General features: G+C 42.2%; 1 protein-coding gene across 3 annotated transcripts in view; it reads right to left on the bottom strand.

The window, feature by feature from the left end:
• Positions 1 to 26,292, bottom strand: part of prdm5 (PR domain containing 5) — a 274,967-nt gene that overhangs the window by 109,803 nt on the left and 138,872 nt on the right. For 2 of the 3 annotated variants that reach the window (XM_080199169.1, XM_080199178.1), the window contains 2 exons: positions 15,237 to 15,330; positions 12,223 to 12,383 (listed from right to left, as the gene is read on the bottom strand). The exons of the other annotated variant lie outside the window; for it this stretch is intronic. In XM_080199169.1, coding sequence (XP_080055295.1) covers positions 12,223 to 12,383; positions 15,237 to 15,330 — 255 coding nt within the window. The remainder of the gene's footprint in view (positions 1 to 12,222; positions 12,384 to 15,236; positions 15,331 to 26,292) is intronic. 3 annotated transcript variants of the gene reach the window in all.

Genomic DNA, 26,292 nt, shown 5'->3' with positions numbered 1-26,292 from the left:
ACTTAATACAAATTCCCTCGACTTGATTCTCTCTGACCAGCGAATGGACTTTCAAGTTGACTGTTCAATAACACTTTTGCTGATGAACCATTGCAGTGTTGAGGAAATAAGTCGCTACTTCATAGAAGTATCAGCATTAAAACTATAGCAAGTGTTAAGGAAGGTGGAAAAGTCCATCAACACCACCTCTAGTCTGGTCTTGCTTACTGCAACAAAATAGATTTTGTTTTTCCTGCTTTAAAAAAATACTGTGAGTTTTAGACGCATGTTTTCTGACTGAACATCTATACAGGAGCAGTAATGCTGCTAAATTACTCTGTGTATTTTTTAATGCATAATATTAGACACATGAGCTGGCTATTCAGCTCCTCGAGCCTTGCAGCTGATCTGCACATCAATTCCATTGCTCCATAGCCCATTACACCTCATCTACAAAGGACATAACATAAAAACTAGGAGCAAGATAGGCAATTCAGCCCCTCAAGCCTGTTCCGCCCTTCAATACGACCATGACAGATCTTATCTCGGCCTCAGCTCCATCTTCCCATCCACTCCCCACAATCCATCATCCCGCTACTAATTAAAAATCTCTCCCCTCAAACTTGTTCTGTGTCCCAGCATCCACTGTACTCTGGGATAGAGAATTCCACAGATTCACGACCCTTTGAGTGAAATGATTCCTCCTCATTTCTGTCTAAAATCTGCCATCCCTTAGCCCTGAAAATACATTACTCTTGGAAGATCCGATTTTTCCAAGATTCAAAGCTATTTGGGGAGAGCAGGTTCCAGATTTCAACAATGGTTTGTGTGAAAATCACCTTACTTTATTTATAAACATGCACATGCATGGGTTCCCCTTACCGCTTTGACAGATGAGTGATTTACAAAAACTACTTAAAGCTGTAATAAAGCAGGTTAAGAAAGATTTTACAAAGGCATAAACAACATTTAGCACCAGGTATTAATTGTTCATTCAGGTCAGAAAATAGAATCCCTTCCCCTCCCTCCCCCCCCTTAAAATGTTAGCTTCCCATAACAATGGAAAAGCAAGTGAGCCAGCAGATATTTACCACTTCAATCAGTTTTTAATTGCATTTTCCAGGACAATAGACTCTTGGAAATGATGTACCTCTTCTTCAATTCCAGGATCATAAAAGGACACGAAAATGAGGAATTCATGATTACTGCAGCATTATTTATCTTGGTAAAATGCGCAATCTTCAACCAGTATTAAGTTGGGAAAATCAGCCCTTATAACTTAGAGGATTATTGGCACTGTAAGATTAATATTGAAGCACTGAATGTTCCTTTTGTATCGCCTCCACATGTATTTAAATTGTACACGTGCTAATACTAACAGAGAGGGGCCTGACACTCTGACTTCTATACATTTTCCTTTTGCAATTTCTCATTTCGCTTCACAGCATGGCATTTACAATCATTCTGAAGCAATTTCACATCTCGGTCACCTTTCACATCTTTGCAGGGTCCTCCAAAATAATTGTTCAGCATGAAATAGCTTGAAAGTTCATTCAGCATTTGATTGGACCCAGTAGCTAAAATTTACAAGCACTAGTGGCAAAGATCAGGATTGTGAGAGGCCACCACAGACGTGGAAGAGCTCTCAGCTCTGATGCATAAAATTTTCAAAACCTTTCACACAATGATCGGCATGAAAACATACGTAAATTTAAATGGTATAGGCTCTGTGGAAATTAAATACAATTGTGGATAATGTTTGGATAGTCACCTGAGAAATTTAAACTATTCCTTTCTATCCTAATAGCACAGAGGGAGGTCATTCAGCCCTCCTCAGCAGCACCAGCTCTCGAAGAGACCCTATCCACCACCTTTAGTATCTGGTCCCTCCCAGGCACAGTGGCAACAATGTGTATCACTTACCAGATGCACTGCAGCGAGCAACTCGCCAAAGCTCCTTCGACAGCACCTTCCAAATACACAATCTCTACCATCAAGACAAACAAGAGAAGCAACTTCATTTCAAAGCCACTCACCACCTTGACTTGGGATTATATTGTGGTTCTCACGCTGTCAATAGACAAAATCCCTCAGCTCCTGCTGTAACGGCACTGTGGGTGCACCAACAGACACCTCTTGGACTGCAGCAGTTGATAGGCAGCTCACCACCTTCTCAAGGGAGCCTGGCCAATGATGCTCACATCCCACAGACAATTTTTAAAAAAATTACCATTTAATGCCAGATCTTTGCCCTTTATTATTTTTAAAGGTTATTATAAATATCGCTAATGCCACTTGATTCTGGTGGAACATGCTGGGGATAATCAAATAACTCACAAACTAGTTTGAAGTGCAGCCATTTTGAGGCTCAAGCATGACTGACATGCTGGTGGTGAACTGCAGGCAAAAAAATCCTGCCACAGCTCCCTGGTTTTGGGAGGCTGGCAATTGGACCGTTTGGGGTAGGGTGGGGGGAGGCGCGGGGTGCGTGAATTTCAAGTGGACAGCAGTAGACCAGAGGTTTGCCAGGTGTCCATGAGGAGTATTTTGCCACACCTATTCACGACAAAAACCATAAACTACAAGTTTGCTGGACCATTTTGTGATGTGACACAGGATTACCACTTGCCACAATGTTCTGCTCCTGACCACATCTTAAACTTGCATGGTCGGGTGTAATGTTGCAATACTCTGAATGATTGATGAGAAAAAAGTTGATGGGAGCTGGTGGTGCAGGCCCTAAGAAAATCTCACAGAGGCGAGAGCTGGACTCAAAGTGCCCAAAAGGGAATACACTGAAAATAAGACAGGGAGAGGTGGACACCTGGTGCAGCAATAACATTTAAAACCTGCTGCTGCTTTACAGGCGAATGCCAGCTTTGCAGGAAGGAAGCCACGTACCAGAGAAGGACAGCAACCAATCAAATAGAACATAGAACATTACAGCGCAGAACAGGCCCTTCGGCCCACGATGTTGCGCCGACCAGTTACAAAACAATGACCCACTAATCTAAACCAATCCCTTTTCATCCATGAACCTATCCACGGATCTCTTAAACGCCCCCAAACTAGGCGCATTTACAACTGCAGCAGGCAGGGCATTCCAATCCCTCACCACCCTCTGGGTAAAGAACCTACCCCTGACATCCGTCCTATAACTACCCCCCCTTAATTTATAGCCATGCCCCCTTGTGCTAGCTTTCTCCATCCGAGGAAAAAGGCTATCACTATCCACCCTATCTAAACCTCTAATCATCTTATATGTTTCAATAAGATCCCCTCTTAGCCGTCTTCTTTCTAGCGAAAACAACCCCAAATCCCTCAGTCTCTCCTCATAGGACCTCCCCTCCATACCAGGCAACATCCTGGTAAACCTCCTCTGCACCCTCTCCAAAGCCTCCACATCCTTCCTGTAATGTGGGGACCAGAACTGCACACAATACTCCAAGTGCGGCCGCACCAGAGTTGTGTACAGTTGCAACATGACGCTGCGACTCCTAAATTCAATCCCCCTACCAATAAACGCCAAGACACCGTATGCCTTCTTAACAACCTTATTTAATTGACTCCCAACTTTCAGGGATCTATGTACACATACACCTAGATCCCTCTGTTCATCCACACTACTCAAAGTCCTCCCGTTAGCCCTATACACGACACACCTGTTGTTCCTACCAAAGTGAATTACCTCACACTTCTCCGCATTAAACTCCATCCGCCACCTCTCGGCCCAGCTCTGCAACCTGTCTAAGTCTTCCTGCAAACTATGAAACCCTTCCTCACTATCCACCACACCTCCGACTTTGGTGTCATCAGCAAATTTACTAATCCACCCAACTATACCCTCATCCAGATCATTAATAAAAATTACAAACAAATAAATGAATCATAAACATCAGAGAGTCTACCACAACAAAAACAGAAGATGCTGAAAAATCTCAGCAAGTCTGACAGTAGCTATGGAGAGTGAATAGATCCAACATTTCAAATCTGGATGACCCTTCATCAGGGCTTAGAGCAAACAAAATCAGAAGAGATGTATACTATGAAGATGGGGGGAGGGCTGTAACTGAACAAAGTAAATGTAAATGATGATGAAGAAAGGTGCTAAGAGTATCCTTAAGTGATCAGGATGTGTGAATGGCAGAACAGAGATACAGATTGATAAGGGACTGCCTGAGGAATGCGGCATTTGCTCTGAAGGGAGGGGTTGTTGAGGGCAAGATGGAGAACGAGAAGTGAAAAATGGAAGAGGGAATTACAAATGATTGAATGAGATGAAAAGAAATGAAATAAAATAAATGGAAATGAGGTGAAGATGGAAGGGAGAGTTCATGTTCTGAAGTTATTGAACTCAGTGGTCAGTCCAGAAGGCTATAAAGTGCCCAATCTGAAGACGAGGTGCTGTTCCTCCAGATTGCGTGAAGGTTCACTGGAACGTTGCAAATGGAAGCTTTAGGAAGCTTGAATTCGATGCACTAACTTAGATATGAGGTTGATATTTCCTAGTCCCTGTTGTGGCCAGCTTGGTGAACATTGGGGGAACGTGTTCTGAGGACAGGCTGCCATGACTCCAGAGCTCAGTATTTGGAGCCTGACTGCCATCTTTAATAGGCTGGCGAGTGTAGAATTGGCCAATCAGGAAGCTGCCTTCAGGAATATCTTTGCTCTTTGCTCTGTCAAACAGTCATCCAGACTCACTGTCAGCAAGTGCAAACTCAGGATCCCAACTTAACCTCGAGGTCAATGGGCCAGAGCCCATGGTAAAATCCTGCACATGGAGCAGGAAGATCAAGCTCATTGGAGTTGGGCCTTAGAAGTCATGAAGCACATTGCTGGTCTTTCAGTAACCACATCATCTCACCAACAACATGAGGCAGGAGCAGGAGTAGATCACACTGCCCATCAAGTCTGCTCTGCCATTTCAATATGATCACCACTGATATTCAGTTTCAACTCCATTTTCCTGCCTACTCTTGTCCCCATATCTCTGATTCCCTGAGACATCAAAGATCTCTCCATCATAGCCTTAAATACACCCCACAATGAAACATCCATGACCATCATGGGTAGAGAATTCCAAAGATTCACAACCTTTCGAATGAAGCCATTTTCCTCATCTCCGTTCCAAATGATTCTTTCCTGATACTGAGACTGTGATTTCATGTTCTAGATTCCCCAGGCGATGGCACAACTTCAGTGTCTACCCTGTCAAGTCATTTCAGAATCGTGCATGTTTCAATGAGATCACCTCTCATTCTTCTATACACCAGAGAACAGAGGTCCAATTTATTTGGACTCTCATTGTAGGGCAACCCTCTCATTGTCAAGTAAAGAAAGATCTCTAATGCCAAAGGTTATTAATGTGAATGTGATGATACAAATAATAGCAAGAGTATTTTTGCAGAAGATGCTTCACAATTATCAAAATAATCATATTACTCAATCTATTTAAAATCTTCTGTTTTTCTTCATGGAGCATTTTGTCAAACAAAAATGGGAACTCCCTTGCAGAATGATACATGTGAAAATAGGCACCACAGTTTTCATGATTCGATATATGTTGGGTCTAATTCTGTTTTCAATAAAGTCAACTTTTAAATATGATTAAAATCCAAGAATTTGTTTTGTCTAAGCTTATATACTCCTACTCATATTCTATAGGCAAGCTCAGAAGATTTTTAATATGCAGAAATAACTGACATTAAATCTAATAGAATCTAACCAAATTTAGTAATTAAGTGAACTGTTTATGAAAACAACAAGTTACCCCCATGAATCCCACATGAATAGTGCAACTGATGGTTAATGCTTGACTGATTAACGCTTGACTAGTTAACAAGGGATCGGTTTAGCTCAATTGGCTGGACTCAGCTGCTTCACGATGCACAGTGATGCCAATAGCATGGGTTCAATTCCCATACTGGCTGAGGTCATTCATGAAGGCCTGTCTTTTCAACCCTGCCTCTCACCTGAGATGCGGGTGAACCAAAGGTTAAATCACCACCAGTCAGTTCCTTAGAGGAAGAATAGCCTATTCTCACCTGGGGCTTTGGTGCCTTTACCTTTTACTGATGGGCCCTGTCCCTGTAACCATACAGAACATCAATACTAATCGTGGCCTGGAGTTTCCATTATGTTGGATTAGTATAATCAGTGCCACTCACCAGAAGTCAGTCAAGACAGTGCAAAACACATATGACCAGCACAAACCAATGATCATTTGCCCTGGTTTAAACACGCTTGTTAGAAACTGAGCCCGTCCCTTAAACTGACTGTAGCCCAGATTGAATTAATCACCACCATGAGTTTCCACTGACCTATTTGTGAGTTTTCAATAAGGCACCTAAAATTAACCTTTGTGATTTATGTGGCACTATGACACAGCGGTTAGCACTGCTGCCTCACAGCACCAGGGACCTGGGTTCATTCTGTGTGGAGTGTGCACTTTCTCCCCATGTCTGCATGGGTTTCATGATGTGGGTACGCTGGCGTTGGACTGGCGTAAACACAGTAAAAAGTCTGACAACACCAGGTTTTAGTCCAACCGATTTATTTGATAATAGACTCACAAGATTTCGAGGTTTCCCTCTTCGTCAGGTGAATGGAGAGTTCTGGCCTCAGACAGAGCCTGGTGTTGTCAGACTTCTTACTGCATGGGTTTCCTCAGGGCACTCATGTTTCCTCCTGAAGTCCAAAGATGTGTGGGTTAGGTTGATTGGTCGGTCATATTAAATTGATTCTAGCGTCAGAAGGCTAGCAGAGTAAATGTATGGGTTTATGGGAATAGGGTTTGGGTGGAATTGCAGTTGGTACAGACTCGATGGGCCGAATGGCCCTCTTCTGTACTGTGGGGATTCTTTGTAATACTAATGTCTATGGTTTCAGAAAGCATAAACAGACATATTTCAAAGGCTTTTAAATATTCAAAAAAATTAATCTACGAAGAAACTGACTATTGTTTGACAATAAAACAAGTATACGGTCCTGTATAGCTTTTAAAAGTCATTCTTCAGTTATTTAAAATCAGGATAAACAGGTTGCAGATTTGACATACTTATCAAAAACATTAACTTTTTTGTGATAACCATTTTCAGCTGCATTAATAAAGCTGCACCGAGCTTCCACTTTGAAATGTGTCAAGGGAAAGAAGTAAAATGAATTAGGTTTAAGATACTGTCCAATTGTACTTGTTCATTCAATATTTTACATATGTTGACATGTACATAATTTGACTGAAAACTGGAGCAAAAATTTCATTCTGAAAAATTGTACAATTTTTGATTGTAATTTGCAACCAGATTGCGTACTGTTTCCAAAGCAGAAATTTTACACGTTGTTTATTGAACTGGCATTTAAGTGCTGGGTGTACTGTTGCATAAGGAATAAGTGGGTAACATTATTCACATATCATTTAAAGTCAGAAATAGTGTTGATAAATGCATCGTATCTTCTTCTTAGGCAGTCCTAAGATGATTTGCTTCGTCTCTAGTTCAAAGAGGGTTCAGAAATGGCTGCTAAGTCATAGAAGAAGGAGGCAACTTGGCCCCATTGAGTTTGCAAAACCACAATCCCACCTAGGCTAGTTCCCCTGACACTATGGGGCAATTTAGCATAGTCAATCCTCCTAATTTGCACATCCTTGGACTGTGGAAGGAAACTGGAGTGTTTGGAGGAAACCCATGCAGACACAGAAAAACGTGCAAACTCCACAGTAACCCAAGCCAGGAATCGAACCCAAGTCCCTGGCATTGTGAGGCAGCAGTGTTAACAACTGTGCCACCCTAAGTCTAGGGCACAATCTGTAGCCTCTGCCATATGCAGGGAAGGTGGTGCTTGAAGGAGCAATAGATGAGTTGTTCAGAGTGCTCTGTCCGGTACCTCAACTTTGCTTCTGCATGTTCCGGATGAGGTCTGGTATTTGGTACAACCTAAATGAACTTGCTCCATTTTGGTTGGTCACACAACCCGGGGATTCAGGAGTTAGCAGGGATGTTTTGACCTCTTCAGACATGTTTTGAGGATATCCTAAAAGCTTTATTATTTTCCTCCTGGGAGTGTCCTGCCACAACCAAATTCCCAGTGGAGCAGTGGCTTTGGGAGCCGGTGTCAGACACATTAACAATGTGCCCTGCCAAGCAAAGTTTTTTTAGTGATTAGCTCCTCAAAGTTGGGCATGTTGCCTTGCACGAGGGCAGTGCTATTTTCCACTCAATTTGAAGGATCTTACAAAGGCGGCAGTGATGCTACTTTTTCAGGGCTTTGGGGTGCCTGCTATAGGTTGTCCAAGTCACAAAAACATACAAGAGCGTAGAGATCTTTGAAAAAGATTAACTAAGCAAAATGAAGTTATTGTCCCATAGATAGAAACTAATTACTTGGGAAATGAAACATGTCCTTCAACTTAAAGCGGGTGGGGCTCTGAAAAGCTTGTCACTCGAATTACGTGAAGCCAGATATTCGTGCTCGAGTATAATTCAGGGTCTGACAAATCCTAATCAGTTTTCAATGAGTGGCATAACTTATAAATCTCTGCAAAGAAGACAGAACAATAGGCAAATAATTTACAGCAAACTGTAGCTGCCAATGGGAAGAAAAAGATTAATTAAAAATGTTTAGCTATCAAAGTCATACAGAAATCTGATCATTCTAAAAGTGGCTAGATGCAGACCTACTACAGGCATGGAGTTCATAAAACACAAAGGCACCACCCTTCTTACTATATAATCAGAAGAAGAGTTCTGCATACTTTGTATCAGCTGACTGTTTGACAGCCGTAGCAATCTCGGAGAAGTGTTGAACCTTGCCTGTTCAAGCACAACTGATTCAAACAACTACTGTAATGAGGATAATGTGCCTGGGTGACAAGTTTGGTGTCTTGCACCATAGGAAGGCTAGTCATAAGGAGGATAAATTTATGCTATGCTTCCTAACATTTGTGTTAAGTATGAGTGCACAATACTCTACTGGGAAGTGAGTGAAGAGTGCTGCTGCCTAAATTCTGTAATATATGGGTGGTACATGCATCTGATCGTTAGTAACTTATCAGAGAGATTGGATCTGCGTTTCATCAGTATACACATTGGTATTCACAATATCTTTCAGCTTCACTATTACCTGTGATCAGATTCCCAAAATACCACATACCATATCAGCTCCAGTATCTCATCATTATAATTTTGAATGCCTCAGCGAGCTGCCACAATCTGGAGCTCTCTCCCGGTCAGAACAATCTGTACTTGTACTGTACTGTAGTCCACTTAACCAGTGTGCTAACACACTTTCTCAGTTAGCATTACGAGCTTCATCACAAAGAGCTGGCCATTCTTTAAATTAGTTACTGATGTTAGTACCATTGATTTACCACACAAATGTATTAACTCGCCAATCCTTCCTCTCTCTGTGGGGTGATCTAATGATTTTTAAAATTATGAAAGGTTTTCATCAAAAAGAAAACACAGGGTGGTATTTAATCAGAGGGCAGGGTCTTACCTGCCTGCTGGAAAGCCAACAACAGCCCAGCACCATCTCCTTTGGAGATGGCCCCCTCCCGTATTAACTGTTAATCAGTTAAACGTCCAGCAGCAAGCCTTCTCCAGGACCAAGCAGCCCACGGTGCAAGACCTGCCCCCGGGAGCTACCAGTCGATCAGAGACTAGCAGTTTTCCATTGCAGGCAGCCCCAGCAGGATGACGGGGGCTGCCAACAATTCATCCATCAGAAGTCCAAAAACAGGAAGGGAGTTGAATGAGGGAGGGATGGGACTCACACAGTGGGGTTCATGGGAGACAAGTGAAGGGCAGGATGTGGTCAGAAGCAAGGGCAGTGGGAAGGCTCTCAGCCAGATCTTTCAATCAGGCACTGAATGCCTTTGCATGGGACTCCCCTACCCTCGGATCCAGCAAACAAAATCAACAAAGAGTTGGCTTTTAAGGCTTCCTGCATAGTGAATTTCAAGTCTACAAGATAAGGCCCTTATGGACATTCACCATTCACCCAAGACCTAATCAGGGTAGAAGCACGAAGGCAGCAGGATGCCCACTCAGAAGTTAAATGCTTCCCTCCTCCAAATTCACCTCAGGGAGGGACATTAAATTCTGACTACAGAAAATATTGCCATTTGTGAAAAAAAGCAACACTAGAGGTCAAGAATAATTACCAACAGGTGAAAAATGGAATACAGAAAATACTTCAAGTGATTGAGATGAATAGTATCGATGCATTTAAGGGGTGGTTGGATGAGCATGAGGGAGCGTGGAAAGAAAGATTTATTTCACACTTTTTCATGACCACTGGACATCCTAAAATCCTTCACTGCTGATGAAGTGCTTCTGAAGTGTAGTCACTGATGTAATGTCAGAAACATGGCAGTTAAGTCACACTCAACAAACTCTCACAAATAATAATGTGATAAGGGCCAGATAATTTGTTTCAGTAATGTTGACTGAGGGACAAATATTAGCCAGGACACCAGGGAGAACTTCCCTGCTCTTCTTCAAAATAGGTTTTTTTTGAGTCTAGAGACGACTAGGGCTCAGTTCAACATCATCTAAAAGATAGCACTCCGTCAGTACAGCAGTGGAGTATTAGCCTTGATTCTGGCACTTATCCTGGAGTGGGACTTGAACCTGTACCCTTCTAACTCAGAGGTGAGTGTGCTATCAACTATGTCATGGCTGACAATAGCAATGCTGATAGGAGTTGGATGAGGAAGGGAGGTAGGAATATCAAGTGCACCATAACGACAGCCATGGACTGGGTGGGATAAACTGGGAGGCAGCATGGTGCTTAGCACTGCTGCCTTGCAGCACCAGAGACCTGGGTTTGATTTCCAGCTTGGGTCACTGTCTATGCGGGTACTGCACAATCTCCCTGTGTCTGCATGGGTTTCCTCCCACAGTCCAAAAGACATGGTGGTTAGGTGCGTTGGCCATGCTAAATTCTCCCTCTGTGTGCCCAAACAAGAGCCGGAGTACGGCAACTATGCAATTTTCACAGTATCTTCACTGCAGTGTTAATGTAAGCCTGCTTGAGACTAATAAATAAACTTTTAAATGAGCTGTTTCTGTGATGTATGTTTTATATATTTCTATTCAAGTAGGAAGAAAACCAGCATCAGTTAAAGTTCTCCTTCTCCAGTTTGTATTAATGTAGCTGGCTGATTGGTCAATCATTAATTAGAATCTCTTTTGGCAAAACTGTATCAATGCATGAGTTTCCTGCCACAGTGTAATTTACAGATAAGTTTATTTATTCCAGCAAACGAAGTCTATTTATTTAAAAAGTCTCTATGACTGCAGCATATAGAACTCGTGAGCAAAACTGCAGCAACTTCTTCCAAGAAAAGCAAAGTGATTCCTCCAGCAAAACACAGTGTGAAATATTATTACATAATATTTTTGTAAAATCAGTGTGCAGAAATTAATAGCCTCCCAATTGGCAAGGGGACATTTAATCAGGGGGTGGTGGAAGGGTGCCTCTGTCCTGATTAAATCCAAGACGGGAAGGCTCGTGGACTGCCTCCCTGCCCCACCACCAATTCAGGCCATTCAGTTAGCAATTAACGGCCACTTTGAGGCATCATTCCGCTCACCCAGTGACGGGTGAGGGACTCTCTATGCAGTAAGATCAAAAAGAAAACCCGATCTGAGTTTGCATGCATCTTTGGGGTTGGAGGGGAGGGGAGGGGCAGGTCTCTCTTTCAAAGGCACTTAGTTGTTAATCAAAGGACTTGGCATCACTACGGGAATGGTCCGTTGAATGACAACCCTGTCCTTCTTGCCGAGCCCACAATCCTATCCCTGACCCCCCCAACCCAAAATCTGTGACCTAGATCTTTTGCTGATCCTGGGTCTTGCCGGCATAAGCCCCAGTGGCAGCTTCTGGCCTCTGATTGGTGAGCAGTTCTCAGGAGAGAGGTTTCCATCTTCATGGTCCTGGCTTCTGGGGAAGGCATGATGCTGACTAGTTAATCTGCTGACACTTCAGGCCTTCCCAATATGAGATGACGCATGCTGACAAGACCCCCTCACCTCCATTAAATGACGCCCAAAGCATAGTCTCATGGTGTAATAAATGGGGAAAATGCCCAATTATTTCCGCTCCAGCTGATAATAATGGTCACTACATGTCGTTATCATTAGCAGTGAGTGACCTAAGCTAATGAGATGTGAGTATCTGAAGTTTTATTTCTGTTTTGATTAAGAAACAGTACTAACATGATCACTGGAAGACACCACGTACCTTTTTATGACTCTTAAGCACAGAAGGAGTTACAAAGGCTTTGTCACATAGATCACATTTGTATTTCTTGTGCCCATCATGCACCACTTGAATGTGAACATTTAAAGTATCCTTTCTCTTGAATGTTGCATCACAATGATCACATTTGAAAGTTCGTTCACCTGGATGATAACAAGAAAGATAACTTGTCACATCCCACATGGACAAATAAATACAAATTATCAGCCAAACCAGGGAAAAAAAATAGTGAGAGAAAAGGAAAAGCTGTACAAGAAAAGGTCAGAATCAAACAAAAGTGTGATTTGTATTTATATGATGATCATCATGCTGTTGGAATATTGTGATATACTTCACAGCCAGTAGATCACTTCAGAAGTATAATATACACAAAGCAAGACTGAACAAATGATGAGATAAATGATCAGTTAATCTGTTTCTGGTGCCAGGGGCTGAATGAGAATGCTGGTCCCTCTCAGAACTTTCCGTTTTACATTAAACCATTGGATCTTTTATGCACACTAGAATGTACAATTGGGCTTCAGTACAATACCACACGTAAAGATCAACACTTCTAACAATGCAGCTCTCCTTTGGAAGGGAGTTAATGTGAAGGTCATAGTGTCCTGTGGAGGTCTTGTGGCACAAGACATGGAAGGAGCGTTCATAATGTGGCTCAATGGTCAGCTCTAGAATTCTTACACCACTCGCCCACTATTGCGTACAGTTCTGGTTGCCGCATTATAAGAAAGACGTGGAGGCATTGGAAAGGGTGCAGAGGAGGTTTACCAGGATGTTGCCTGGTATGGTGGGAAGGTCTTAACGAGGAAAGGCTGACGGACTTGAGGTTATTTTCATTGGAGAGAAGGTTACGAGGTGACCTGATTGAGGCATACAAGATGATCAAAGGATTGGATAGGGTGGATAGTGAGAGCCTTTTACCTTGGATGCTGATGGCTAACACAAGGGGACATAGCTTTAAATTAAGGGGTGGTAATTATAGGACGGATGTCAGAGGTAGGTTCTTTACTCAGAGGGTAGTAAGGTCGTGGAATGCCCTGCCTGCAGCAGTTGTGGACTCGCCAACTTTAAGGGCGTTCAAATGGTCAGTGGATAGGCATATGGATAACATTGGAATAGTTTAGGTTAGAGGGTCATTACATTGGTTCTACTGGTCGGCGCAACATCGAGGGTCGAAGGGCCTGTACTGCGCTGTAATGTTCTATTGCCCCAAAGGGAAAAGCATGTGTCAAGATACGCTAAAAATAAAAGGTCCTGTCATTAGTTTTGGGTCTTAGCCAGATTGCAGGCCTGGATACATAGGTAGGTTCCATTTTTCTTGGAACATATAACACAAAAGCAGACCATTTGGCCCTTTCAGTATGTGCCACTCAAGCCTCCTCCCATCCTTCCTCTATCAGCTTCAACAGCATAACTTCTTTGTTTGATTCTGGGTGCCTTCAGCAGCCCTCATTCTGCTATTTCCTCATAAAATTTAATTTTGGGCAGCACAGTAGTACAGTGGTTAGCACTGCAGCCTCACAGCACCAGGGGCCAGGTTTGATTCCCACCTCAGGTGACTGTTGTCTGTGTGGAGTTTGCATGTTTTCCCCGTGTCTGAGAGTTTCCTCCAGGCGCTCCAGTTTCCTCCCCCACTCCAGAGATGTGTAGATTAAGCTGATTGGCCATGCTAAATTGCCTCTTAGTGTCGGGGTGAGGGGGGGTGGGGTTAGCAGGGTAAGTATGTCTGGTTATGGGATAGGGGTGGGATTGTCATCGGAGCAGGCTTGATGGGCCGAATGGTCCCCTTCTGCACTGCAGGGATTCTATGAACTCTCTATTCTCTTCTTCCATATCCATTCACTTCAACCACTCCAGGTGGTGGGCAATGAGTTTTACATTCTTCCCACTCTCTAGGTAAAAGATTCTTCTGAATTCCCTGGGTGACTCCTTGGTAACTATCTTGTAACGCGCCCTCTAGTTCCTGCTCCTCTCCACAGGTGGAAACACACATTGCTTCTATTCAATCAAACCTTTGATCATTTTTAAAGACTTCTATTCAGTTATCCTTCATGGTCTCTTTTCAGGAAAAGAAAGAACCAGCCTGTTCATCGTCTCTTGACTGATATCACCTTACAGTTCCAGGTTCATCCCTTTTTGTGCCTTCACCAGTGCCTCTAAATCCTTTCTTATAAGATGAAAACCAGAACTTTACACATACTTCAAATATAGACTGACCAAGGTTCAAACACAAACTTAAAAGTAACTCCTTCACTTTTCAATTCTATCCCTTTATAGATAAAGCACAGTGCTTGGTTTGTTTCACCTTCCAAAAAATAAAAAACTAACTTGTTCCATGCAGCCCGAAATATAGCCACCCTTAGTCCACTTGATGCAAGGGCCAGAATCAGTATTCCCTCCTGTGATATCGGGGGCAATATTTGGGGCAAAGAAGGGTCTTACCCCAAACACAGCACAAGAAAATCAGCAGCAGAAATCAGGAACTGGCCTCATTCTCAATCCTGCCACCAAACTTCCGACAGTGTCAATGTCAAAGAGGCCTGTGGACTTTATGGTCTTAAACAGTTCAACTATCTTCAAACAAAGGATGGCACGGTGGCAGAGTGGTGGTTACCACTGAGGCCTCACAGCACCAGGAACCCGGGTTCAATTCTGGCCTCGTGTAAAGTCTGCATGTTCTCCACGTGTCTGCATGGGTTTCCTCCAGGTGCTTCAATTTTCTCCCACGGTCCAAAGACGTGTGGGTTAGGTGGATTGGCCATGGTAAATTGCCCCTTACTGTCCCAAATGTCCCAAATGTCCCAGGGATAGGGCCAGGAGAGGGCTTTGTTAGACAGTCGGTAAAGACAAAATGGGCCAAATGGCCTGTTTGCGCACTTTAGGGATTCTATGATACTATGATTCAAAGATATTTAAGCTGTGGCATTTTGAATTTTAAAAGACAGTCTTAAAAAAGGAAAACACCAGGTAGAGGTACTGTGAAGGTAATTGCTCACTATTGTGTATCAGTAGATGTCTCTGCAGGGAGAAGGGAGTCCGAAACAAAGCCTTACACTCCTCACACTGGAATGGTCTCTCTTCCGAGTGTGTCTGTCAATGAAAGAGTTTGCATAAGTGAAATGTGATAAAATGAGGTAAATTAACCACTTAGATCTTTATATAAATCAAACAATTAATTAGATTTAGCTGCATTAATATAAAATCACAAATTCCACATTTGAACAATTACTTGAGTCATGGCCAACAAAAGCGTGAATTCAAATCCTTTCATGTGTAAATGCAACTTGCACTTTAAACAAAGCAAAGTATCCAAATCACTCCATACTGGGTGAAGGACAGAGCTAGAGATGAAAAGAGCTGGAGCAGGTAACATGGGCATGGCCAATGTATTTCAGGAGCCTTAAGGTAGTGGAGTGAGATAATAAGATTGTGAAAGGTAAGACAATAATTCAAAATTGCTCAGAACTGATAACTGAGGGCATGTCCTCAATGGTAAAACAGGGGGGAAGGGGTGTATGAATTAGTGCTTCACTAATGTTTGGTTCATAGACATCCTGTGGCACACTGAATAGCCTCTGAGCTAGTTCAAGTCCCACTTTAGGACCTGGTGGCCACATTACAAACATGTTGATTATCAACCAGTAAAACCTTCCAGTATATCTACGGCAGGCAGTAGAAGTGGGAAAGGCTCCGAGTCAGCCATGCTATATGCAGAGTGTGCCTCTCAAGCTACAGGGGACAAACTTACCAAAAGAATTCTAAATCCCAAATGAGTGTAAAAATAGGAGAGTTTCAGGCCCGTTTTATCAGTGAGGCTGCAAGTCCAATCTTATGCCAGTCTATTAAAAAAAACGCTAAATCTGTTTCCCACAAGTAGGGGAAGGGAGCAGGGCCTAAGCTCACCAAAAGCCAGCAGCTGACAGTAGAGGGCACAATCGCATATGCACAGATCTCTCTGTTCTGATAAACAGTCACCTCCACACCCCATGAATAGCAACCAACAGCACCGCACCCCCCCCCCCGCATTGTTAGCTTCCATGGCTGATCTGACCCCAATCAACCGCCAATCTCAGTTGCAGGGTGCACTATCCCAACAGCCCACCAATCCCAATTGCAGAGTGCAGCCTCCCTCCCCCACTTCCTCTTATGCCCCTGTCCATATCCAGGCCTTGCCCTTTCCCTTAGGATATGCCCCAACAATTCCCACTCCTAGTATTGCCCAGTGTCCAGTGGTCACTGCCAGTGTGCCAGGATTTCCAGTGGGCGATGCCAATGTGCCAGTCTGGCACTGTCCAAGGGAAACTGCCCAGACCCTACTCTGACCTAAATGGTGGGCCTAAATGACCTGTGATCTTACTGTTGAGACCATCCAAATAGGTCCCTGTTGGTGGGGACCACACATGATCCTTGCCAGTGAGGACCTTCTTGCTGGTGGTCACTAATGCACGCGAGTCCTGGGCTCACTAATGATATTTAAATTCTATCACCCATCTCTAGTTTTACAGAAACATGAAATATAGTGATGCACAAACTTTAGCAAATTGCTATTGATGTGTGATTATGCATGTGAAAGAAACCCAAAGTAAACAAATATCAAAATACATCATTGTACCCAAGCTAAGATATTTTTAATTGATAGGTATTCCCAAAATCACTTAGATCGCAATTTCTGAATATAAAATCAAAACTGACTCAATTTTAAGATTTTGCATTGTGCTCGAGTCGATTCATAAGCTATCATGTTATTTTAAAGCGCAACAGTCACAGGCTTTTGTTTTAAACAGAAGGATAATACAAAACCTAGATTCCTCTTGTTCTACTGACTGCACTTTGTACCTCAGTATTTACATGGTTCACCACTAGCATGTCAATGTGTTCATAAATGGCAAAATGCAGCAAGACCATTGTCACCTGCTCATTATAAAGGATCCCGAGGGATGTTAGAATTTGATGTCCCATCAAATACCCAAATTTTCAACTGAAATGTATGTGACAGTTATAACCGCTTTATGTAAATGGATGCAAGTACAATGAATACCAATATCAGTAGCACTTAAATTTTTCCTGGGCTGGGAGCATGATTTACATCAGACCCAAGCTTATTGGCAGGTTTTGCATATGAAGAAAGGCTTTGGACAGAAGTTTGGTGCCAAATCAGAAAGGTGCTTAGTTTAACCAGGCCCAACTACACTGTTGGCTTAAAAGATGAAGAGCAGTCAACCCCTGCTAAATGTGAAAGCCAGATGAAACAATAAAAAACCAATTTTTTAAAAAAGTGGTAGCTATTTCAAGTCCAGCCTTATGGTCAGAACATGAGCAATGTGTTTTGGGACAGGCAACATGACTGTGGGATGCTACTGAGAACACAGAAAAAATACTGCACAAACAGATCCTTCAGGCCTCAAGTTGCCCCAAACATGTCCCTACCTACTAAGCTTACCTATAACCCTTACTAAGTCCCATGTACTTATCCAAAAATCTCTTAAAAGAAACTATTGAATCCGCCTCCACTACCACTGCCGGTAGCCGATTCCACGCACCCACCACCCTCAGGTGAAAAATTGCCACAATTGTCCCTAATTTTGGGAATGGGGTAATTTAAAAAATCACAGCAAACACCCATAACTGTGGATATTGGTGTGAGATACTGTACTGTCCACACGTCCTGCTGCCTTGGAAAAGCAGCCAGCATAATCAAGGACCCCCACCCACCCCGGACATACTCTCTTCCACCTTCTTCCATTGGAAAAAATATACAAAAATCTGAGATCACATACCAACTGACTCAATAACAGCTTCTTCCCAGCTGCCATGAAACTTCTGAATGGACCTATCATGCATTAAATTGATCTTTCTCTTACCCCTAGCTATGACTGTAACATTACATTCTGCACTCCCTCCTTTCCTTCTTTATGAATGTTATGCTTTGTCTGTATAGCACAGAAGAAACAATACTTTTCACTATATATTAATACATGTGAATAATAAAATCAAATCAAAAAGGGAGCACGCAATCCAAATTGAATGGCTGTAGTGGCAATCAACTGCAATTTCCCGTTTCAGTTTTGGGCCCAGAGAGGGTCCAATGCCTGCTTTCAGAGAATGTAAGTCCAAATGAATGCTTTGGGCAGAATTCCTGAGGCAGATAACCCTCCCACAGAATTAACTGGTGGTGAATTTTGGGAGGGATAAAAACAGAAAGGATCTAATGTCAGTTCAATTGATCCCCTACCACCCCATCCCAAGCTGGAATAACCCAATTCCGCCTTAAAGTGATGCACGATATTCAGTATACAGTGTCAGCAATAAAGAAGAATGTAAAGCCTGAAAGTAAGTGATACCATAACAATGCTAGTTTTTTTATCCCAATGCATGTTTACTGTTAAAATTGACCACAGACAGCAATCTTGCCCATCTGTATCCAATTAACAAATTGTACCCTAATGCCAGTTTGGCACTACTGTTTAAAAAAAGGCTTTCCTGCCAAATTCCATCAAAGTGGTTGCAAACACAGAACTTAAAAATATCAGTAAAAAATTGCATTAAGAAATTGAGTTTTTTCTGAGCGCTGTTTTATCGCATGCTTAATATGTTTGCAAATTCCTGTGGTCTTTAGAAAATAAACAAGTTATATATGAACAATGAGTGCACATTGAATTGAATGTAAACATATTCACCCAGTGCACTTAAAGTAGCTCACAGAAGAATTATCTCCAGATTTTAGTGATAAATAAACAACCAGCTAATGACTCCTTAATGCAGAAATGATGCAAAACGCGAAATTGGAAAATATCATTTGAAGTTGCTCTCCTCTGCTTTCACTTTGACCAAAAAAATCTTGAGTTGGAAACTGTCTAGAGGCAACTTCTCAAACATCAGTACCGCAGCTTGTTAGTCAGCTAAAGATGAGCCAGTTTGGTGCCTAGTCAGTTTCTTAACCTTCCCCACCATCTGCAACTAGTAGAATCCACACCAGGTGAACTAAAAAGGAACTGACAAAAGTGGTGACTTTTAACCTGCAGGAGTGGAAACTGTTGTTGAGTTAAAAACACTCAAATTGACAGCACGTTGAGGAGCCAGCTCCAAACCACAGACATCCACATTTATCTGCAGCTTATTGGGCTGTGCGCTAGCAATCCCTGTGGAGAAGTAGGTTGTCAATTTCAATATGTTAATGGCTAGCTAATAAAAACACACTGAATTCGCTTTTTAGCTTTCTGAATTTAACTGTGGGTGTGCATACTTCAGACACTTCCTGGAACTTGACCATGAATGCAAGATGAGAGCATTCACAAATAAGAAGCCTGGAGAACATGACAGGGAAATGTGCCAAAATGGAGTGAGACTTTACAGCTGGCTACTTATTCAATTGTATGGACGGCTTCGTTCACAGCACTTGTGGTAAGAGATTACACAACTTTGGAGGTGAATACTACAACATTAGAGATTTAAATATCTGATCACCATTTTGGGGCAGTGATCTGTCAGATTGGAATGGGTGCTGCATCTGCTGTTTTGATTTTGGACCTCAGATGAAAATCAGGATGACCAACAATTGCAGCAACATCAGAAAGAACAGGAACAGCAACAGGCTGCTCCTCAGGCCTGCCACTCCACACGGGGTGGGAGGTCCAGCTCAGAGGGGATTATACCCGCAACACAGGGTACTGACAAATTGTTGGAACATCATTGTCTCAAAGTCTTCCATCTGGTGGTGGCAGTCATTTGCAACCTGTTACAACCAGATCTGCAATCAACTGTACCTGGGGGAATCATACTTAGGCAGTTGCTAAGAAAATCACCCCAGCTTTTGGATCCTTCCAGAGCTATACTGGAGACATTTGCTGGATCTTGCAGTCAATGCCAATAAATGCACAGGACAAATAACGGATGTCTTGTTTGCCTGTGCCCATAATGATGTTGATTATAATTGCCTGTGATGGAGGTCAGTTAGAATGAGCTCTGGCTGCCCTCATAGGAAGCATCATCAAATGTAGAAGTGACAAATAAGATATCCCCAAATAAACCAAACGTGCTCATCAAACATAAAAGTTTCCACACTGGAGCTGGTGTGCAACCACAAAAAACATTTTACAAAACTGATACGAGATTCCTGGGTTGCAATGATAAATTTGATCTGCAGTTATCTGCTCTTTTTCATCCTTTTGCAGTGTGACAATACTGTGCCTTTAAGAAACGTATTTGGTCCTGGTTCTTGTGCAGGATTTTTGAGCATTCAGCTCTTTGCACTCTGCCATTTTTTTCTATACACATCAGTCTATGTTATTACTGCAGCAGCATAATTGACGTTAATTGCTAAAATGGTTGTTTTAATCTAGTTTAATACAAGGTTGTTGTGTTTTCCCCTGGGGTGTTTCAGGGTGAGGCTTGGTTAAGTTCATTGACAGGTATGGTCATATGACTGGGCAGGACTAGGCTTGCAGAGAAATCAAGTCAATTGCTGCTTGGAATCTTTAGACAGAGGTAGCTTTCTCTCTGTCTGTTCTTCTCTCTCTGGATTTGGAGACTGGAATCTGCCAGAAACTAAGTCTCTTTCTCTGAAGTTCTGCTGTTTGAAAGCAGATCTTCTCTGAAACTGCTATATCGGAGTCAGAAGGAAGATATTTTTCTTTATTGGTCCAGAGGGGTTAAAAGGCTGAAAATCTAGCACTCGTGAGTTTCTCTATATTTGTACTTGCTAATTCTGACAGGTATGTGTCTATGAGGGGGCATGGCTTTAAATTAAGGGGGCGTAGTTATAGGACGGATGTCAGGGGTAAGTTCTTTACCCAGAGGATGGTGAGGGATTGGAATGCCCTGCCTGCTGCAGTTGTAAATGCGCCTAGTTTGGGGGCATTTAAGAGATCTGTGGATAGGTTTATGGATGAAAAGGGATTGGTTTAGGTTAGAGGGTCATTGTTTTTTAACTGGTTGGCGCAACATCGTGGGCCGAAGGGCCTGTTCTGCGCTGTAATGTTCTATGAGGATATTACTTAAACTGGAACTATAGAGATGGATAGCTGATAAGGATTATACTTCGTCATGTTTTAGTTGGTAAAAATTATGCTAATTCATTTTGTTATATTCAACTGTATTCTTAAATAAATTATCAATAAGTGTTGTATTCTATGTAGCTGTTTGATATTTACTTTTGTCACCAGATAGCTTGAGGGCCCATTTCAATAGCAAAGCTCTGTTGATGTCCCTTTCATTTGATAGTAAACTCGCAAGCTTTTGGGGTTTGCCCCTTCGTCAAGTGAATGGAGAGATCTGGCTTCAGACAGAGCACATAAAAGCATATGCTCTGTCTGAGGCCAGAACTCTCCATTCATCTGACGAAGGGGCAAACCCTGAAAGCTTGCGAGTCTACTATCAAATAATTCGGTGGGACTTAAACCTGGTGTTATCAGACTTCCTACTCTGTTTATTCCAGTCCAAAGCTGGCATCTCCACATCATGGTGTCCCTTTCTGCAGCTGTCAGTTGCAAGATGCCTGGAACGCTATCTCCAATTCTCTTGCTCTCCATGATTGGATGGAGAACATTCATTGAGGGTAGCAATGAGGCACATGAATGACATAACAAAAATGAGGGTGAGCTCCAATGGTGTGGAAGGGACAGATGGGAATAGGAGGAAGTGCACAGACAGAGAAGGATGAAGACACCTGAAAAGTAAGTTAATGTGAGGAATGATGTGCTGAAGTAGGTTTGAGAAGGCAAACTGAGATGGTTGATGGTGGCACCCACATTAGGATGCAGCTGAATGTCCCACTATACTCACCTGTCCTGTCCTGCTCGGATCATTAAATTACTTCCAGCATCAAGTCCGAGAGCACAGCACCACAGTCCTGCAGCTGTCTCAAATCATTAAAATGGATTTTGAAATTATAGTAACATTTAAATGCAGAGTTGTAAATTTGTTATGGAAGGATATAAATCATCAGTATCCAGATATATTCAACACATCACAGCCTTGACAATCCAGTGCCAGATTTCCCAACTTGACAGACCTGCCTCAATTTAAAGGGACCTGTTAAAGCCAATGTTCATTTTGGGAGCCTGGGATGAGATTAGAGTTGCTCACTGACCGTAAAAGCAAGTCACAGGTCATACGGGTGTATGCTGAGGTGGGCTAGTTAGAAGGCTCACCTTGCTTCTCTGAGACTACATCCTCATTGCTTTAAATGATGTTAGGCCCTCTAGTCCTCATCCCTACTCTCCATGCCCATTGTACCATCCATGACCTTCATGCCACCTCCATAGCCACTCGCCTGTAGCGGCTCTAGTCAGACCTCAGGAACCATATAGAGATGAAAGCAAATCAACTAAGTATCTAATAGAGCTCTCATTCACTCATGAAACACATTCAACAATTTTAGATTCCTTCATGTGTTCAATCTGCTATAAAAATAAATTTATATTCTGTAAGCACATTAAGGACTGCTTATCCTTTAATAATCTCTTTAAACTATCAAAAAGTCAACAATAAAGTCTACTGAAACTGCAGAAACACATGTTAACGTTTTGTTTTCCCAACCTACACCAGATGGACTGTCAATCAAAGCATTCCGACAAAGGGTTATCCTTCTACTCTATATCCCTGATGTCCTTATGTAGTTTCTCCTTAAAGGCCTCACTACAAGTCATTGCAACTGTGGCATCTAGTCGCAGTTGCAAGTTCCACATTCTATCCACCCACTAAAGAAGTTTCTTCTGAATGCTTTATTGGATTCATTTATGAATCCAAATTAAAAGGGATTTTTATAACTCAAACAGGCAGTTTTAACCCATTTCTTTGCATTATTAAAGAGGCGGGGATTTAATACACTTCAGATCATGACAGCTAAATAAACATTATTTGCCCTTCAACAGCATTTGATCTATAAATTTTTGACTGACATATTGCATGTCAAGGCCTTTGTAATAGTGAAAATAGGACCTGTGCGAACTCAGCAATGATTTCAAATGGCCCTACAGAGTTCCAGTTTCCCGCTCGATTTTCATGCCCTACCCCTTCCCCAGCCACCAAATATAGAATCTGTTAGAAATGGGGGCAGGACATCCATATCCAGGCCCTGCCCAGTTCCCAACACTGCAAAAATCCAGTCCCTAGCCTCTGAAGCCAATACAATTCTATCCTTATACAGTGAAAAATTTCCAATAATGCACAAGCAACATGGAACCTCGGCTACCACAAGCACTGCATGCTCAGAAAATAATCCTGATGTTTCTTAACAACGTCCTAATTTTGTGGATCGGGGGCCTGTAAAGGGCTATTGCTACTGTTCTTTACTTATTACTGGATAAATCTATCTCAGAATATCAAAAACTTTAATGGAAAATGGACGTATACTTAGGATTAAATTCTCAAGGATCCAGCATAACAAACTAAGACAACTTAGCTTTAATCCATTTCTCATGGACATTTTTAATCACTCTATGGCAAAAGTTGCATTCACAAATAAATCTAATACACCATTCAGAAGAAACTCCTTTTGGAAAATGGACAGAATGTGGGACATACTACTAAATGCCACAGTTGCAGTGAGTTGGAGCGAGGCCTTTCATGAGAAACTACATAAGCATACAGGGTTAGATGCAATAGGGTGGGGGAGATTCTAGTAGAGTTTTAACAGTGGCACAGATCAATTGGGCTGAATTATCTGCTTCTGAGCTATAAATTTTGTTGAATCCAATGTAGAGTCACATTGCAGTGTTCCATATTAATATCCTCTATAAAATGGATTAGTATTACACCAAGTCATAATATATTCCACATTTATATATAAATAGGTTAACATTTTTTTTCCATGTGTAACCAAAGTATTACGATCATTGTAGGGAACAAGAACCTTCAGGCAACGAATAATCCTCACCTCTCTTCAAATGTGTGGCAAATATCATTACTCATACCAATTAATTAGCTACAAAAAAAAAGCTGGCAATAGTGCAGGAATCCTGAACCAAAATATGTTTCAGGTCTGGCTAGATCGTCAGGATCCTGTATCACTTTTACAAATTAAAGACATGAGGTTCCGAAGACTGAGCAGGAAGCTGGCTAAATAACTTTTGCTGCAGTCTTACAGAGTTGAAGAAAGCAAGCTCTAGCTACAGCTGATGGGAGAGTGTTCAGTAAAGTCTAAAACTATGTACAAAACAAAATCCCTCATTACAAAGAAGGAAATAAAACATTGCAATTCACTGTGGACATTAATCTAACTGAGCTGATACAATTTTGCAGGAGACTTCTCCTAAAGAAACTGGGATTATATGAGATATTTTCTTTCAATTGGTACTGAGCTCATTTTTTTGTGTCAAGTATTAAAGGATAATTATTTTGAAAACACTAATGGATATCCCATGGCAGCACATTGTGCTTAGTCTGCAGCATGAATATAATGTTTAGCTTCTAATTGGCTAGCATTTTGAAGCAACTATATTTACTATTTATGTGTGTCACAAGTAGGCTTACATTAACACTGTAATGAAGTTACTGTGAAAATCCCCTTGTTGCCACACTCCGGCATCTGTTTGGGTACACTGAGGGACAATTTAACATGGTTAATGCATGTAAGCAGCATGTCTCTCGGACTGTGGGAACACCCAGAGGAAACCCATGTGTAACCGCAGTATTACTGTGGGAAGACTGCGCAGACTTCGCACAGTGACCAAAGCCAGGAATCGAACCTGGGTCCCTGGTGCAGTGAGGCAGCAGTGTGAATAACTGTGCCACCATTTACTAAATGCAAATATTGGCTCCTTGAAGCTGCTGAAATCAAACAGTAGGTGTAGCTACCTGCAAATTTCTGACTTCCAGTTAAAGACGGGCTTTCTTGTTTTTTTTGAATAAAGATTGTTTTCCATCTATATTAAATAGTGATGTCTAATTGTAAGATCTGCTTACAGGAAGTTGGATGATGTATCATTTTGCAGGATTAAGGCAAGTTAAGTGCCAACCTTGGCTTAGTGGCAGCCTCTGAGTCAGAAGCTAGCACATGTTTCCCACTCCAGAGTAGAAACATAATATACACTGACACTTCAACGCCTAAGACCATAAAACGTAGGAGCTGAAGTAGGCCATTCAGCCCATCTGCTCCACCTTTCAATGAGATCATGACTGATCTGATGATAATAATCCTTAACTCCACTTTCCTACCATACCTCCATAACCGTCGGATCCCTAACTGATTAAAAATCTGACTATCTCAGCTTTGAACATACTTAATGATCCAGCCTCTATGGCCCTCCGCGGAAAAGAATTCCATAGATTCACTACCTTGAGGGAAGAAATCCCTCCTCATCTCGGTTTTAAGTGGGCGACCCCTTATTCAGAGATTTTGCCTTCTGGTCCGAGACTCTCCCACAAGGGGAAACAGTATGGAGGGTATGACACATTGGTGGTTAGGCTATCTTTCAGATAAAGATATTAAAATGAGGCCCAAGTCTGGGAATAGTGAACGTGTTGAAGTAGTAGGGAGTGAGAGGTTGGTGTTAATAGTTGATAGGAGTGCTGATATCTGGTCAGAATACAAGATGGTTGTAGGATGCGAGGGCATCGTGGGAGAAAGCATGGAATCTGTAAGTAGTGGATTGGGTTGTTCGGCTTTTGAAGCATTGGGGAGTGAAGTTCTACCCAAGAAAGTGCAACTGCATTTTAAGTAAACGTTAAGCAAGTAGCAACTAAATTGTGCATTGGTGGTTCAGCGATAGTATTTTCACCTGGCACTCGGGAGGCCTGGGTTTGATTCCTGGCTAATGCAAATCCCCTTCTTTAGGGCGGTACAGTAGCAGAGTGATTAGCATTGCTGCTTCACAGCACCGGGGAACCTGGTTTGATTCCTAACTTGGGTGACTGTCTGAGCGGAGTGTGCACGCTCTCCCCATGTCTGTGTGTGTTTCCTCCGGTTTCCTCCCACATTCTGAAAGACATGCTGGTTAGCTGCATTGACCTGAACAGGCAGCGGACTGTAGTGACTAGGGGAATTTCACAGTAATTTCATTGCAGTGTTATTGTAAGCCTTACTTGTGACTAATAAATAAACTTTACTTTTTT

The sequence above is a fragment of the Carcharhinus amblyrhynchos genome, chromosome 1 (assembly GCF_965287045.1).
Source record: "Carcharhinus amblyrhynchos chromosome 1, sCarAmb.v2.hapA, whole genome shotgun sequence".
NCBI classification, from domain to species: domain Eukaryota; kingdom Metazoa; phylum Chordata; class Chondrichthyes; order Carcharhiniformes; family Carcharhinidae; genus Carcharhinus; species Carcharhinus amblyrhynchos.
The sequence above is the reverse complement of the archived record's forward strand: the minus strand, read 5'-3'. Positions and strand labels throughout refer to the sequence as shown.